Raw genomic sequence first — 17,720 nt, 5'->3', positions numbered from 1 at the left:
AACATGCTAAATCTTCGTAAATTTCGAAGAAAGTAGAGGCGCTGCTGTGCTTTCTTCATAATGATACTTACATGCTGGACCCAGGACAGATCCTAACACCAATGAATTTAAAGTTGCTGACTCTCTCCACCTCTGATCTCCAATGAGATCCAACTCATGGACTTCTGGTTTCCTCTTCCTAAAGTCAATAATCATCTCCTTGGACTTGCTAACATTGAGTGAGAGGTTGATGTTGTGGCACCACTCAGCCAAGGTTTCAATCTCCTTCCTATAAACTGATTCATTGCAAACTTGGATTTGGCCAACGGCAGTTGTGCCATGAGCAAACTTCAGAACTGATCTAAGAGAGAACATAACAGCAGTGCTTCAAGAAGTTATTCTTGAGGGATCAACAAATGAGGCCATTTGGGTAGAAATTAGAAGGAAATGAACACTGGTAGAGCTATATTCTGGATCTCCTAATAATTAGTGGGAACTTGAGCAGATGCATTAAGAAATTGCACATAGCTATGCTGGTGGAAGACTTCAATTTTCATGGTGTCAGCTGAGCTATCCAGAGTGTAAAGGACTTGGGGCAGAATTTATGTGGTGTGTCCAAGACAGTTTCCTCACATGGTTTATAGAAGAACCTACTTGAGAAAGAAGAATACTGGACCTGGTGGGCCAAGTAACTGAAGTGGCAGTCAGCAACTCCTTTTCTATTAGTTTTTAAAATAGTTATGGAAAGAGATAGAACAAATTGAAGTCCTGAACTGGAGCAGGGTCAACTTTGAGGGCATTTGGTAGGATCTTGACTGAAGGGGTTGACTGAAGGCAAAGGAATAGTTGACAAGTTGAAGTCTTTTAGCAAGATCATATCAAGAGTCTAGCTGCAGCATTTTCTTATTAGGATGAAGGATAGACATAGCAATTTGAGAGAACCTTGGATGATAATCAATATGGAGGCTCTGGTAAAATAAAAGGAGGAAGTTTAGGCAGCTGGGTACAAATCGAGATGCAGCTCCTTAGAGATCGTGTTCAGGAAGTGCAATTGCAGATCAATGACCTTCGGCTTGTTAGGGAAAGTGAAATGGTGATAGACAGGAGTATCAGGGAGGTAACCACCCCAAAGCTGCAGGAAACAGAAAAATGGGTGACTGTCAGTAAAGGGAAGAGAGAACATCAGATAGTGGAGAGCACCCCAATGGCCGACCCCTCAACAATAAGTACTCCATTTTGAGTACTGTTGGCGAGTGGGGGAGACGACCAACCTGGGGGAAGCAACAGTGGCCATACCTCTGGCACTGAGTCTGGCCCTGTGGCTCAGAAGGGTAGGGAACTGAAGACGATGGCAGCAGTAATAGGGGACTCTGTCGTCAGGGGGACAGATAGGTGATTCTGTGGACATGAAAAAGAAACACTGATGGTACTTTGCCTCCCAGGTGCCAGGGTTTGCGATGTTTCTGGATGCACCCATGATATCCTGAAAAGGGAGGGTAAGCAGTCAGAAGACATGGTACATATTGGTACCAATGACATAGGTAGAATAAGGGAGGAGGTCCTGAAAGAAAGAATACAGGGGGTTACGAAGGAAGCTGAGATGCAGGACCTCAAAGTTAGTTATCTCGGGATTGCTGCCCGTGCCACGTAACAGTGAGGATAGGAATAGAATGAGGTGTCAGATAAATGTGTGGCTGAAGAATTGGAGCAGGGGACAGGGATTCAGATTTCTGGATAATTGGGACCTCTTCTGGGGCAGGTGAGACCTGTACAAAAGGGGCGGGTTGCAGTTGAATCTGAGGTGGACCAATATTCTTGTGGGCAGATTTACTAGAGTTGTTGGGAGTGGTTTAATCAAATATGGCAGGAGGATGGGAACCAGTATGATGGAGCTGAGGATGAGCCAGCTGGTTTACAAGTAGATGATGGGTGTAACATGAATGTAAGGAAGGACAAACCAATGATTGGGTACAAATACAGACAGAGCAAAGAGTTAAATTGTGCCACAGTAGTAAAATTCAAAATGGCAAACAATGTAGGACTGAAGGTGTTATATTTAAGTGTGCATAGCATTTGGAATAAGGTGGATGAACTCGTGGCAGAATTAGAAATTGGTCGGTATGATGTTTTGAGCATCACTGAGTCGTGGTTGAACAAAGGCCATAGTTGGAATCTTAACATCAAAGAATATGCTTTGTATCGAAAGGACAGGCAGGAAGGCATAGGCAGTGGTGTGGCTCTGTTGGTAAGAGATGGAATTACATCTTTGTAAAGAGGTGAGATAGGGTCAGAGAATGTTGAATCTTTGTGGGTGGAGTTAAGAAACTGCAAGGATAAAAAAAACCATTATGGGAATTGTATACAGGCCTCCAAATAGTAGCCAAGATGTGGGGTTGAGATTGCAAAGGGAACTGGAAGAGGCATGTAATGAGGGTAATAATGCAGTTGTAATCTCACCCTGCTCACCCTGCTGTGCTGGGTGAGAAGCTGACAGTGATGCAGGTGGATGCTTCCCTGGTGTCATGGATTATTGATTACCTGACTGGCAGACCACAGTACGTGCACTTGCAACACTGTGTGTCAGACAGAGTGGTCAGCAGCACTGGGGCTCCACAGGGGACTGTCCTGTCTCCCTTTGTCTTCACCATCTACACCTCGGACTTCAACTACAACACAGAGTCTTGCCATCTTCAGAAGTTTTCTGATGACTCTGCCATAGTTGGATGCATCAGCAAGGGAGATGAGGCAGAGTACAGGGCTACGGTGGGAAACTTTGTCACATGGTGTGAGCAGAATCATCTGCAGCTTAATGTGAAAAAAACTAAGGAGCTGGTAGTGGACCTGAGGAGGGCTAAGGCACCGGTGACACCCGTTTCCATCCAAGGGGTCAGTGTGGACATAGTGGAGGATTACAAATACCTGGGGATATGAATTGACAATAAACTGGACTGGTCAAAGAATACTGAGGCTGTATACAAGAAGGGTCAGAGCTGTCTCTATTTCCTGAGGAGACTGAGGTCCTTTAACATCTGCCGGACGATGCTGAGGATGTTCTACGAGGCTGTGGTGGCCAGTGCTATCATGTTTGCTGTTGTGTGCTGGGGCAGCAGGCTGAGGGTAGCAGACACCAACAGAATCAACAAACTCATTCGTAAGGCCAGTGATGTTGTGGGGGTGGAACTGGACTCTCTGACAGTGGTGTCTGAAAAGAGGATGCTGTCCAAGTTGCATGCCATCTTGAACAATGACTCGCATCCATTCCATAATGTACTGGTTAGGCACAGGAGTACATTCAGCCAGAGACTCATTCCACCGAAATGTAACACCGAGCATCACAGGAAGTCATTCCTACCTGTGGCCATCAAACTTTACAACTCCTCCCTCGGAGTGTCAGACACCCTGAGCCAATAGGCTGGTCCTGGACTTATTTCCACTTGGCATGATTAACTTATTATTATTATTTAATTATTTATGGTTTTATATTGCTATATTTCTTCACTATTCTTGGTTGGTGCGGCTGTAACGAAATCCAATTTCCCTCGGGATCAATAAAGTATGTCTGTCTGTCTGCAATGGGGGACTTCAGTATGCAAGGGGATTAGGAAAATCAGGTTGGTGTCGGATCACAAGAGACAAAATTTGTTGAATGCCTACAAGATGACTTTTTAGAGCAGCTTGTACTTGAGCCTACTCAAAGAACGGCTAACTTAGATTGGGTGTTGTGTAATACAGCGATCATGATATAATTAAATTCATACTGCAATCTGAGAGGGAAAAGCTCAAGTCAAATGTATCAGTATCACAATGGAATAAAGGGAATTATGAGGCATGAGAGAGGAGTTTGTCCAGGTGGATTGGAGGAGGATACTAGAGGGGATGATGACTGAAGTTTCTGGGAAGAATAGTTCACAAGGCACAGTAAAGATATGTCCCACAGAGGAAGAAGTTCTCAGATGGCAGGGGTAGGTGACCATGGCTGACAAGGGGAGTTGAGGACTGCATAAAAGCCAAGGGAAGGGCATATAAGGGAGCAAAATTGAGTGGGATGTTGGATGATTAGGAGCTTTTAAAATCCAATAAAAGGCTAATAAAAAAAGCTATAAGGAGAGAAAAGATTAAATATGAGGGCAGACTAGCCAATAATATAAAGTAAGATACCAAAAGTTCTTGCAAATTTACCAAGAGTGCCAGAGTTCCGTGAGTGTCAGGGAGGAGAGGCGAGTGCCATTGCTATTACAAAGGGGAAAAGTGCTTGGAAAACTCAAAGGTCTTAAGATAGGTAAGTCATCTATACCAGATGAGCTGCATCCCAGTGTCCTAAGAGAGGTTTCTGAAGAGATAATGGATGTATTGGTCATTATCTTTAAAGAATCACTTGATTCTGGCATGGTTCTGGAGGACTGGAAGATTGCAAATGTCACTCCACTTTTTAAGAAGGGAGGAAGGCAAAAGAAAGGAAATTATAGGCCACACGAGTGAATCTGCAGATGCTGGAAATAAATGAAAACGCAAAATGTTGGCAGAACTCAGCAGGCCAGACAGCATCTATGGGAGGAGGTAGAGATGAATTATAGGCCAGTTAGTCTAACCTCAGTGGTTGGGAAAGTGTTGGAGTCTAACATTAAGGATGAGGTTTTCAGGTACTTGGAGACTGATGATAAAATAAGTCAAAGTCAGCATGGTTTCTGTAAAGGGAAATCTTGCCTGACAAATCTGTTAGAGTTCTTCGAGGAAGTAACAAGTAGGGTGGACAAAGGATGTAAGTTACCTGAAGGTATTTGATAAGGTGCCACACATGAGGCTGCTTAACACATTTAAATCCAATGGCTTTACAGGAAAGATACTGGCATGGATAGCAGAATGGCTGACAGGGAGGAGGTGGTGAGTGGGTATAAAAGGGGCCTTTTCTTGTTGGCTGCCTGTGACTAGTGGTGCTCCTCAGAGGTCAGTATTGGGACCACTACTTTTCACATTGTATGTCCATGATTTGGATAATGGAATTGATGGCTTTGTAGCAAAGTATGCAGATGATACGAAGATAGGTGGAGGGGTAGGTAGTGATGAGGAAGCAATGCGATTGCAGCAGGACTTAGACAAATTAGAAGAATGGGCAAAAAAGTGGTAGATGGAATACAGTTTTGGGAAATGCACGATAATGCGTTTTGGTAATAAGAACAATAGTGCAGACTGTTATCTAAATGGGGAGAAGGTTCAATCATCAGAGGTGCAGAGGGACTTAGAAGTCCTCATACAAGACTCCCCAAAGGTTAATTTACAGTCTGAGTCTATGGCAAATGTTGGCACTTATTTCAAGCAGCCTTTATAAGACACTAGTCAGACTGCACTTGGAGTATCGTCAACAGTTTTGGGCCCGATATCTCAGAAAGGATGTGTTATCATTGGACAGATTCCAGAGGAGGTTCATGAGGATGATTCTGGGAATGAATGGGTTACCATATGAGGAGCATTTGGCAGCTTTGGGCCTGTACTCACTGGAATTTAGAGGAATGCAGGGGGATATCATTGAAAATTACTGAATGTTGAGAGGACTAGATAGGGTGGATGTGGAGAGGATGTTTCCTATAGTGGGGTTATCTAGAACTAGAGGGAACAGCCTCAAAGTTGAGGGGTGATCTTTTAGCATAGAGGTAAGGAGGATTTTTACCACAGAGTAGTGATTCTGTGTAACGTTCTGCCACAGACTGTGGTGGAGGCTGTCCATGGGTATATTTAAGGTGCAAGTTGATTGTTTCCTGATCGATTGGGGCATCAAAGGATATGGCAAGACGGCAGGTGTATGGGGTTGAGTGGGATCTGGGATCAGCCATTGTAAAATGGTGGAGCAGACTCAATGGGCTGAATTGCCTAATTGTGCTCCTATATCTTGTGGTCTTAAATGAGCCCCTTAAAAAGTTTAAGAGCAGACTTAAGAGGGAAATCAGGAGGGCAAGAAGAGGTTGTGAGGTAGATTTGAGAGGCAGAGCTAAAGATATTGACAAGGGCTTCTTCATAAAGGACTGACCAGGGAGGGACTGGATCCTCTTAAAGGCAATAGGGACTGCCCATGTGTGGAGCTGCATGTGATGGCTGAGATTTTTATTGTCTATTTCTCCTCAGTGTCTACTGTGGAGAATATCACAGATGCCGAAGAAATGAGGCTAATAAGTAGTGATGTCTTGGATCACATGTATATTGCGAGTAAAGATATCTTTGTGGTGAAGTGCATTAAGGTGGGCAAACCCTGAGGGTTTGACCAAGTGCCATAGTGGACCTTATGGAAAGCCAGAAAGGAAATTGTGAAGACCCTTGACAAGGTAATTCCTTTGCAGTTGGTTGCCATGAGTGAAATTCTAGATTTTAGACTGAAGTATGGCACCAGTCTGTTCGGCTATTCAGGAAAGATATCAAAGACTATCATGGGCATATCCAGAACTAGAGAACACAGCCTCAAAATTCAGGAGTGACCTATTTTTTTAGCCAGAGAGTGATGAATCTGTGGAATTCTCTGCCATAGACTGTGGTTGAGGCCATGTTTGTGGGTATATTTAAATCAGAAGTTGATAGTTTCCTGATTGGTTAGGGCATCAGAGAATATGGTAAGAAGGCAGGTATATGGGGTTGAGTGGGATCCAGGATCAGCCATAATGGCATGGTGGAGCAGACTCAATGGGCTGATTGGCCTAATTCTGCTCATTTGATTATGATCTTATGAAATATGACATTGGAGCTGTACTTAGCCACACACTCATCAATATAAAGCAAGTAGAGCAGGGGGCTAAGCACAATGCCTTGTGATACACCCCTGTTGATGGACATTGTGAAGGAGATCTTGTTGCCAATCTGAACTGTCTGGGGTCTGAGAGTGAGGAAATTGAGGATCCAGTTGCACGAAGAGCCTAAACTTGAAGCTTATTGATTAGTTTTGAGGAGGTGACGGTATTGAATGCCAAGCTATAGTCAATAAAGAGCATCCTGATGTATGAACCTTCACTGCCCAGGTGTTCCAGGGTTGAGTGAAGAGCCAATGAGATGGCACCTACTGTTGATTGACCCGTTGTGCTGGTAGGCAAATTGGAGAGGATCCGATTTGCTTCTCAGACAGGAGTTGATATGTTTCGCCACCAACCTCTCAAAGCACTTCATCACAGAGGATGTAAGTGCTACTGGACAATAGTCATTGAGGCAGGTTACCATATTCTTCTTAGGTACTGGTATAATTGAATCCTGCTTGAAGCAGGGGTACCTCAGACCTCTGAAGTGAGAGGTTAGAGATATCAGTGAACACTCCAGCCAGTTGATCAGTACAGGTCTTTAACATTCAGTGAGGTACCCTGTCTGGCTCGGATGCTTTCCATAGGTTCACCTGAAGGATGGCTCACATCAGCTTCCGAGACTGAAATGACAGGGTCATCAGGGGCTGTGGGAGTTTGTGAAGGTGCCTCCATGTTTTGACGGTCTAAGTGAGCATAAAAGTCATTGAGCTAATCTGGGGGTGAAGCCTATGTCGATTGGTTTCACTTTGTAGAAGGTGATAGCATTCAAGTCCTGCTGTTGAACATCTACATACATACTTTGATAATAAAATTAATTTGAACTTTGAACTTAGAGTCATAGAGTCATAGAAAAGTACAGCACAGAAACAGGCCCTTCGGCATATCTAGTTGCTGCTGAACCATTTAAACTACCTACTCCCATTGACCTGCACCAGGATCATAGCTCTCCATACCCTTAATATCCATGTTCCTATCCAAACTTCTCTTAAATATTGACATCAAGCTTGCATGAATCACTTGTACTGGCAACTCATTCTACACTTTCACAACCTTCTGAGTGAAGAAGTTTCCCCTCATGTTCCCCTTAACTTCTCACCTTTCACACTTAACCCATGACCTCCAGTTGTAGTCCTATCCAACCTCAGTGGAAAAAGCCTGCTTGCATTTACCCTATCCTCCTCATAATTTTGTATACTTCTATCAAATCTCCCCTCATTCTTCTAGGTTTCAAGGAATAACCTATTTAATTCTTCCTAATATCTTGGGTCCTCCAGTCCTAGCAACAACCTTGTAAACTTTCTCTGTACTGTTTCAACCATATTTACATCTTTCCTGTAGGTAGGTGACCAAAACTGCACACAATACTCCAAATTAGGCCTCATTAACATCTAATACAACTTCAACATAACATCCCATCTCCTGTACTCAATACCTTGATATATGAAGGCCAATGTGCCAAAATCCTTTTTGATGACCCTATCTAACTGAAATGCCACTTCCAATGAATTGCGGACCTGTATTACCATGCTTTTTGAACTTTGACTTGTGCCTGTTAGACATGGAGGGTAATCTGCATGTGGTGATGTTCCCCTGCACTAGTTGCCCTTGTCCTTCCAGGACAGAGAGGCGGTGGATTGGAAACTGGTCTGACTGTTAGAATAGGCCTCAAATTCAAGAGGTTGGGGAAACCTAGCCTCAATTCACCACCACTTACAGGATCCCCTCCAAGTTACACACCATCCTGACTTGACAATGTATTACCCATGTTTCTCAGACTGCTTCTAAGAGACTCTTACCTGAACTGAGATCCCCCCTCCCATTTCACCCCAACTTTATGACAGAATAAAAAGCCTTGTACAACGCAGATTAGCTCCTTACTGCTTACCTGTAAAAATGTGACGTATGTGAATCCTGCCGAAGTAATTGCCAATACTGGAACTGACCAATCATTCCAGTGTCCTTTGCTGTTATACATGTACCTACAGAAAAGGAGGTTGACCCTAGTTAGCTTTTTATTTATTGAGATACAGTGCAAAATAGGCCCTTCCGGCCCTTCGATCCACACCACCCAATTTAATCTTACCCTAATCGTGGGGCAATTTACAATGACCTATGAACCTACCAACCAGTAGGTCCTTGGACTGTGGGAGGAAACCAGAGCACCTGGAGAAATCCCACACAGTCGGGGAAGAACATTCAAACACCTTACAGGCACCAATGGAAATAGAATCCTGGCCGCTGGTACTGTAAAGCATTGCGCTAACCACTATGCTACCGTGCCACTCCAGTTTTGACCAGATGTGTAACAGAAGATCATCCAAAATTTGCTTTGTGTAACATTTTCAACATGGTACGATAACATGATGCCCACAGATATGTTGGAATTGGAACTGTTTTATTATTGTCATATAGAACAGTAGAGCACAGTACAGGCCTTTTGTCCCATATACATCGTGACACAATGAAATACTCTTGTTTGTGTGCCGTTAGGGCTGTTACGAAACCCCGTAGCCAGGTAACTTACCAGCAAAGATAGCGGGATCAGCTGAGTCGGATGCTACTATTTTCAAACGTTTTATTCAAAAACGGGCACAAGCGTATGGTTAATACAAAACATTCAGATCATATACATCGTCAAAACTCAATCTAAAACACCGGTGTAATAATAATCAATCAGAAATAAGCTCTATAGTTGTCTAGGGGTAATACTGAGTCCAATTGAAATATAAAGAGTCACTCAGAAGTTTACAGGCTTTTCCCTTTTGGGAACCGCTGGGGTTTTCACGTTGTAGAGAGAGAGAGATGGTTTAGAAAGGATAAACACTTGCCCGTTGTCTTTGCAGAGCAAATCCTTGGAATCAGTGGAGCAGGCTTCCCCGTTGTTAGTTAAAAGCAGTCTTCCGTTGGTTCTAGCCACAGATTCAAAACTTGGAATCTAACGCACGTGGCTTCCTTCAAAATGGCTTCCCGCTCCCACGGGAATTGGTATCGTGCTTCCTTGGTGTCTCCTTGGTGCGTCTGAGGGTTTCCCCCCCTCAGACCCTCCTTTATACTTCTTCACGGGATCGCAGGTGTCAATCAGGTTGCAGGTAATGCGATCTCTCTCTCTACCAGCCCACTTTGCCCGAGGGCTTTTCACGTGGTCTCCATGAGACAATAGTCAATGTCGCCTTTATTCTGCTTCTCGGGAGAACGTGATCTTCCGCACGTCTCCCTCTCTCTCTCCCATTTTCCTGTGTCTATTCAGCACGTCTCTTTCTCTCTTGGGTCAGTTGACCCCCCCTTGACTAGGGCTCTTGCGATTCTCACAAAGGAGGGGGCCGAGGGCATAACAGGGCATATACTGGAGTTAGAGTATCTCGCAAATATTAACTTCAGCAACTAATCTTTAGACCTGAATGTGGATTGTAGATTAACTTTACAATGCAGCCCTGGACGATAGTTTCCTGGAACTGTGAAAATCAGTTCATTGAAATCCAGGCAATGCTGATTAACATTAATTTTGGATGTCTGGAGTGTGGGTGCAAAGATGTGAACATTGCATGTAATTCAAAGGAAGCATTGTAGATACATTGTAATTATAGAATTGTCCTGCTTCTACCTATGATCTTTAGCATATGAAATGTCATGTAATATTGCCTCAAGCAGGCCTCTTCCTCCAAGAGCGTCTCATTTTGTTGAATAAACACTTCTGTATTGACTAGCTTCAGTGTCTTCCCGATCACTTTGGTCACATTACACAGGTACCATCTGGAGAGATCATTCTATATGAACATAGAATGGTACGGCACAGTTGCAATGCTGTGCAAACCCTTTAACAAAGTACATTTATTATTAAAATAGGTATACTATCTACAAACTTGAGATTTATTTCCTTTCAGGCAGTCACAAAACAAAGAAACCCATTAGAACCCATTAAAAAATAAAGCCATCAAACACCCAATGTGCAGGTAAAAAACAGTAAAAGTACGTAAGTGACATTCAGAACTGAAGTTCACAAAAGTGAGTCCACAGCCACAAAACCAGTCACCACTGTAGCCGATTCAGGAGACCATTAGTTACAGACCACAGCCTCAGTTCAGCACAGAGATGAGTACACCTTTTTCTGCTCGTAGCTCACTTGTGATTTTCATTAACCTCTGTGGCCCCCACCCTCCATAGTCTCTGTTAGTTGTTAGTGGTTTTTGATCCACTCTAATTATTCTAATGTGCACCCAATATTTATGTTTTAACAGGTTATAGGTATAATTATATGTTAAATGTTTCAAGTGAATATGAAAAATAAAACTATTTCAAAGCTCTGTTTAGGATATTTTATTTAATATATATAAAATATATTTTCAACCAGCAATGAAAAAGTGCTTAATATTGTTACTTTGGGTAATAATATACTGTAATCAGCTGCATATTTGAGATATATAGCATGGTTGAGAACCACATCACAGCCTTCCATTTTTCTTGTATCTGTGTGTCTATCTAAGCATCTTTTGAATGTCCCTAATTTATCTGCCCTTCTACCTCCCCCAAGCAGTGCATTCAAGTCACTCACCACTCTCTGTGTAAAAAACTTAACCTACACATCTCCATTCAACTTTAACCTCTCTCACCTTAAAGATATGCTCTCTCGCATTTGATACTTCCACCCCAGTCAGCATAGCTAAATCCCTCTACTCCAGGAAATATCCTGGTAAACCTCTTCTGCTCCCCGACGAAAGCTTACACAAGCTTCCTGTAATGGGGCAGCCAGAACTGCACACAGTACTACAGATGTGGCTCAACCAGAATTTTATACAGTTCATTCGTTTATGTGCCATGTCTTATGATGTGGGCAACCTTGGTCTTTCCATGACCGTGATTGTTCTTGGCAAATTTTCCTACAGAAGTGGTTTGCCATTGCCTTCTTCTGGGCAGTGTCTTTACAAGATGGATGACCACAACCATTATCAATAGTCTTCAGAGATTGTCTGCCTGGTGTCAATGATCACATAACTAGGACTTGTGAAATGCACCAGCTGCTCGTACGACCATCCACCACCTGGTACCAAGGTTTCACATGACCCTGATTGGGGTCTAAGGAGGTGCTACACCTTTCCCAAGGGTAACCTGTAGGCTAGCAGAAAGAAGGAACCCCTTACACCTCCTTTGGTAGAGACATAGCTCTACCCTGCCACCCAACAATAAGGGAGATAAATTCTTTCCCGATGGTTTGATGACTAGCTTTATTTGTCAAATGTTGTATACATGTATTTGTCCACATGACAACAAAGTTAACTTTGAACATCGCAACCCCGAGCTTTACTGAGAAGATTGGAACCTGAGTCGTGATCCCCGGTCTCACCCCTCCTACCCTTATCCAATGGGAAGCAGGGGAGATCAGGGCTGCATTAGCTCTGTACACAACCACTTCATGACATTCATAACTGTCATTTCCATCACCCACGGCAGCACAACACCTTACAGCACAAACAATTGGGGTTCAATTCCCATTACGGCCTGAAAGGAATTTGTACATTTTCCCTGTGAATGCATGGGTCTCCTCCAGGGGCTCCAGTTTCCTCCCACAATCCAAAGATGTACAAGTTAGGGTTAGTAAGTTGTGAACACGCTACGTTGCTGCCAGAAGCGTGGTAACACTTGCTGGCTGCCCCAGCGCTTCCTCGGACTGTGTTGGTCATTGACGCAAATGACGCACTTCGCTGGATGTTTCGATGTGCAAGTAACAAATAAAACTAATCTAATCATTAAACTTGGGAAAGGCAGCTTAGCATTTCCACCTCGAAAGCTTCGCAATAAAAGTCCCAGCACAGTTCCTAGAGTATGCTCACACGAATGATGTGATATCACCAATACGAAAGCCATGACACAGAGGAACAGAATTCACCCAATTTGCTCATCACCCCATCATTCCACCATGGCTGATTTATTACCCTTCTCAACCCCCATTTTCCTGCCTTCTCCCTGTACGCTTAGACACATTTACAAATCAAGAACCTATCAGCCTCCATTTTAAATATTCCCAATGACTTGGCCTCCACAGCCATAGAAACATAGAAAATAGGAGCAGGAGTAGGCCATTCGGCCCTTCGAGCCTGCACTGCCATTCAGTATGATCATGGCTGATCATCCAACTCAGAACCCTGTACCTGCTTTCTCTCCATACCCCCGATCCCTTTAGCCACAAGGGCCATATCTAACTCCCTCTTATATATAGCCAATGAACTGGCCTCAACTGTTTCCTGTGGCAGAGAATTCCACAGATTCATCACTCTCTGTGTGAAGAAGTTTTTCCTCATCTCGGTCCTAAAAGGCTTCCCCTTTATCCTTAAACTGTGACCCCCTCCTCCTGGACTTCCCCAACATCGGGAACAATCTTCCTACATCTAGCCTGTCCAATCCCTCTAGAATTTCATACGTTTCAATAAGATTCCCCACTCAATCTTCTAAATTCCAGCGAGTATAAGCTTAGTCGATCCAGTCTTTCTTCATATGAAAGTCCTGCCATCCCAGGAATCAATCTGGTGAACCTTCTTTGTACTCCCTCTATGGCAAGAATGTCTTTCCTCAGATTAGGGGACCAAAACTGCACACAATACTCCAGGTGTGGTCTCATCAAGGCCTTGTACAACTGCAGTAGAATCTCCCTGCTCCTGTACTTGAATCCTCTTGTTATGAATGCCAACATACCATTCGCCTTTTTCACCGCCTGCTGTACCTCCATGCTCACTTTCAATGACTGGTGTACAATGACACCCAGGTCTCGTTGCACCTCCCCTTTTCCTAATCGGCCACCGTTCAGATAATAATCTGTTTTCCTGTTCTTGCAACCAAAGTGGATAACCTCACATTTATCCACATTAAGTTGCATCTGCCATGAATTTGCCCACTCACCTAACCTATCTAAGTCACCCTGCATCCTCTCAGCATCCTCCTCACAGCTAACATCGCCGCCCAGCTTTGTGTCATCCGCAAACTTGGAGATGCTGCATTTAATTCCCTCATCTAAATCATTAATATATATTGTAAACAACTGGGGTCCCAGCACTGAGCCTTGCGGTACCCCACTAGTCACTGCCTGCCATTCTGAAAAGGTCCCGTTTACTCCCACTCTTTGCTTCCTGTCTGCCAACCAATTCTCTATCCACATCAATACCATACCCCCAATACCGTGTGCTTTAAGTTTGCACACTTATCTCCTGTGTGGGACCTTGTCAAAAGCCTTTTGAAAATCCAAATATACCACATCCACTGGCTCTCCCCTATCCACTCTACTAGTTACATCCTCAAAAGATTCTATAAGATTCGTCAGACATGATTTTCCTTTCACAAATCCATGCTGACTTTGTCCGATGATTTCCCCGCTTTCCAAATGTGCTGTTATCACATCTTTGATAACCGACTCTAGCATTTTCCCCACCACCGATGTCAGGCTAACCGGTCTATAATTCCCCGGTTTCTCTCTCCCTCCTTTTTTAAAAAGTGGGGTTACATTAGCCACCCTCCAATCCTCAGGAACTAATCCAGAATCTAAGGAGTTTTGAAAAATTATCACTAATGCATCCACTGTTTCTTGGGCTACTTCCTTAAGCACTCTGGGATGCAGACCATCAGACCCTGGGGATTTATCTGCCTTTAATCCCTTCAATTTACCTAACACCACTTCCCTACTAACATGTATTTCCCTCAGTTCCTCCATCTCACTAGACCCTCAGTCCCCTACTATTTCCATCTGTGGTAATGACTCCCGCAGATTCACTACCCTCCAACCAAAGAAATTTCTCCTCATCTCTGTTCTCAATGGATGTCCTTCTATTCTTAGGCTGTGCTCCCACACCACTCCGCCCCCACCCCCCCCACTATTGGAAACATCCTCTCCATGTTCATGCCATCTAGACCTTTCAATATTGGATAGGTTTCACTGAGATCTCTCCTCATTCTTTGAAACTCCGGCGAGTACAGCCCAGAGCCATCAAGTGCTTTTCATACATCAACCCTTTCCTTTTCAGGATCAGTCTCGTAAACCTCCTCTGGACCCTCTCCAATGGCAGCACAGCCGCTCTTAGATTAATGTGCACACAGCAAAGATCCCAGGCACAGCAGCATGGTAATAGCAAGGCTTGCATCAGAGACTTCAGTTGAGGAAGCCAGGGAAACCATTTTCTCCTCTTAGAAAAGCAACCCTTCAGAGGAGGGACGGTTGTCAAACTGACAATTAAGTATTCTTGTCAAGAAGCATTGTCAGCAAATTTTTTAAAAATGTGACAGCTCTTTCAAACACGATCAGCATGATAATAACCAAATAATTTGTTTATTTTTTTTTTAAGGATCTCAGTAGAAGGATAAATGTTGGCTGCAGTCCAAGAAAACTCAACAATTTTATTCAAACTATTCCCATGGGATTTTATCAATATTCCCTGAGAGCAGAGGTTAAGATCACAGCAGAACACAAAACATCTGACCAGGCTACACCTGGTGGTGCTGTCCGTAAGATGTAGGAGGAGAAATAACATGGGTGCCATGTTAGCGCGGAGGTTAGTGCCACACTATTACAGCTTGGGGCATTTGAGTTGGAGTTCAAATCCAGCATCCACCGTAAGGAGTCATACCTTTTCTTAGATAAGAGGTCCAAAACTGCTTAGAGTCATAGAGTCACAGGATCATAGGAAAGTACAGCACAGAAACAGGTCCTTCGGCACATCGAGTCTGTACAGAACCATTTAAAATAGCTAGTCCTACATCTGAACCATAGCCCTACATACCCCTACCACCCTTCCTGAACACACCTAACAAACTCCACCCTGTCTAAACCCTTTGCGCTAAGGAGATGCCAATCAATATTAGGAATGTTAAAATCTCCCATCACAACAATCCTATTATTATTGCTCTGTTTCAGAATCTGCCTCCCCATCTCTTCTTCAATATCTCTGTTACTATTGGGGGGCCTATAAAAAACACCCAGTAGAGTTATTGCCCCTTTCCTGTTTCTGACTTCCACCCAGACTGAGTCAGTTGACCGTTCCTCCATATCTTCCTCCTTTCCTGCAGCCATGACACTATCCCTAATCAGCAATGCTGCACCCCCACCTCTTTTGACTCCCTCTCTATTCTTTTTGAAACATCCAAAGCCTGGCACACTCAGCAGCCATTCCTGCTCCTGAGGCATCCAAGTCTCTGCCATGACCACAACATCATAGTTCCACATATTGATCCACGCTTTAAGTTCACCCATCTTGTTTATCATACATACTGCGTTAAAATAGACGCATCTCAAACCACGCATCCTACTCTAATATCTGCCTGTCCTTCCTCACAAACCCCCTACAAGCTGCCTCTACTTGTGCTCCAATCTCCCTGTCCTCTGCCTCTTCACTTCAGTTCCCACCCCCCTGCAAATCTAGTTTAAACTCTCTCCAGTAGCCTTAGCAAACCTCCCCACCAGGATATTGGTCCCTCTCAGATTCAAGTGCAACTTGTCCTTTTTGTACAGGTCACACCTGCCTTAGAAGAGGTCTCAATAATCCAAAAATCTGAATCCCTGCCCCCTGCTCCAATTCTTCAGCCACACATTTATCCTCCATCTCATCCTATTCCTATACTCACTGTCACGAGGCACAGGCAGCAATCCCAAGATTACTGCATGTGAGGTCCTGCTTCTCAGCTTCCTTCCTAGCTCCCTGTATTCTGCTTTCAGGACCTCCACCCTTTTTCTACCCATGTTGTTGGTACCAATATGTACCAGACCTCTGGCTGTTCACCCTCTCATTTCAGGATATTGTGGATGTGCTCAGAAACATCACGAACCCTGGCACCTGGGAGGCAAACTACCATCGTGTTTCATTTTTGTGCCCACAGAATCATCTATCTGTCCTCCTAACTATGGAGTCCCCTCTTAACACTGCCACACTCTTCCGGTCCCTACCCTTCTGAGCCACAGGGCCAGACTCAGTGCCAGAGGCATTGGCATTGTTGCTTCTCCCCCCAACAGTACTCAAAATGAAGTACTTACTGTTAAGGGGTCAGCCACAGAGGTGCTCTCCACTACCTGACGCCCTCCCTGCCCTCTCCGGACAGTCACCCACTTATCTGTCTTCTGTGGCCCCGGGGTGACTACCTGCCTGTAGCTCCTGTCTATTACCTATTCACTCTCCCTAGCAAGCCAAAGGTCATCGAGCTGCAGCTCCAGTTCTCTAAGGCCATCAGAGAGTCTGGAAGTCTCCCAGACATCCCAGATCTGACACCCAGAACAGAAAACTGGCCTTGCAGTCACACCCATTATTCTTATTAGAGGGGGGAAAAGTAACCTACCTCACCTAGGCCTGTCTTCGCCAAAGCCCTACTACTCTGACTTACACTACTCCAACGACCATTTTGCTAAACAGTCTCTCCTTTATTTCTCTGCATCCTTGCGTGATGACGAGCTACTGTGTCTGCACACTTCTCTCTGACCTGTGCTCACTCTTCGAATTGATTAGTCTGCTGCTAATGTGCCAAGCCCTGTGAAACGCTCCTTTTTTAAACTCTTCTCCCTGACCTGTGCAAAGCTCACTCGCTCTTTGAATTGATTGGCCCACCGCAAATGCCAATAGGACCAATCACGTGCAATAGTGGAAACGAGTGCGTGGAGTCGCAGGAGGTAGCAGAGGTACTTAATGAATACTTTGCTTCAGCATTCACCAGGGAAAAAGACCTTGACTTACAGTGGGCAGAAACACTTGAGCATATAGATATTAAGAGAAAGGAGGTGCTGGGTCTTTTGAAAAGCATTAAGTTAGATAAGTCACCGGATGAGATATACCCCAGGCTACTGTAGGAAGCGAGGGAGGAGATTTATGAGCCTCTTGCAATGATCTTCTTGTCATCAATAGGGATGGGAGAAGTCCTAGAGGATTGGAGGGTTGCAAATGTTGCTCCCTTGTTCAAAAAGGGAGTAGAGATAACCCAAGAAATTATAGACCAGTGAGTCTGACTTCA

At 44.1% G+C, this 17,720-nt stretch overlaps 1 protein-coding gene across 4 annotated transcripts in view; it reads right to left on the bottom strand.

Moving 5' to 3' along the window:
- Nucleotides 1-17,720, bottom strand: part of LOC140727066 (glycerophosphodiester phosphodiesterase domain-containing protein 5-like) — a 271,585-nt gene that overhangs the window by 68,588 nt on the left and 185,277 nt on the right. For all 4 annotated transcript variants that reach the window (XM_073044292.1, XM_073044291.1, XM_073044294.1 and 1 more), the window contains one exon: nucleotides 8,638-8,731. In XM_073044292.1, the coding sequence (XP_072900393.1) occupies nucleotides 8,638-8,731 (94 nt within the window). The remainder of the gene's footprint in view (nucleotides 1-8,637; nucleotides 8,732-17,720) is intronic.

The sequence above is a fragment of the Hemitrygon akajei genome, chromosome 4 (assembly GCF_048418815.1).
Source record: "Hemitrygon akajei chromosome 4, sHemAka1.3, whole genome shotgun sequence".
NCBI classification, from domain to species: Eukaryota; Metazoa; Chordata; class Chondrichthyes; order Myliobatiformes; family Dasyatidae; genus Hemitrygon; species Hemitrygon akajei.
Note: the sequence above shows the minus strand (reverse complement) of the source record. Positions and strands in the feature narration are given on the sequence as shown.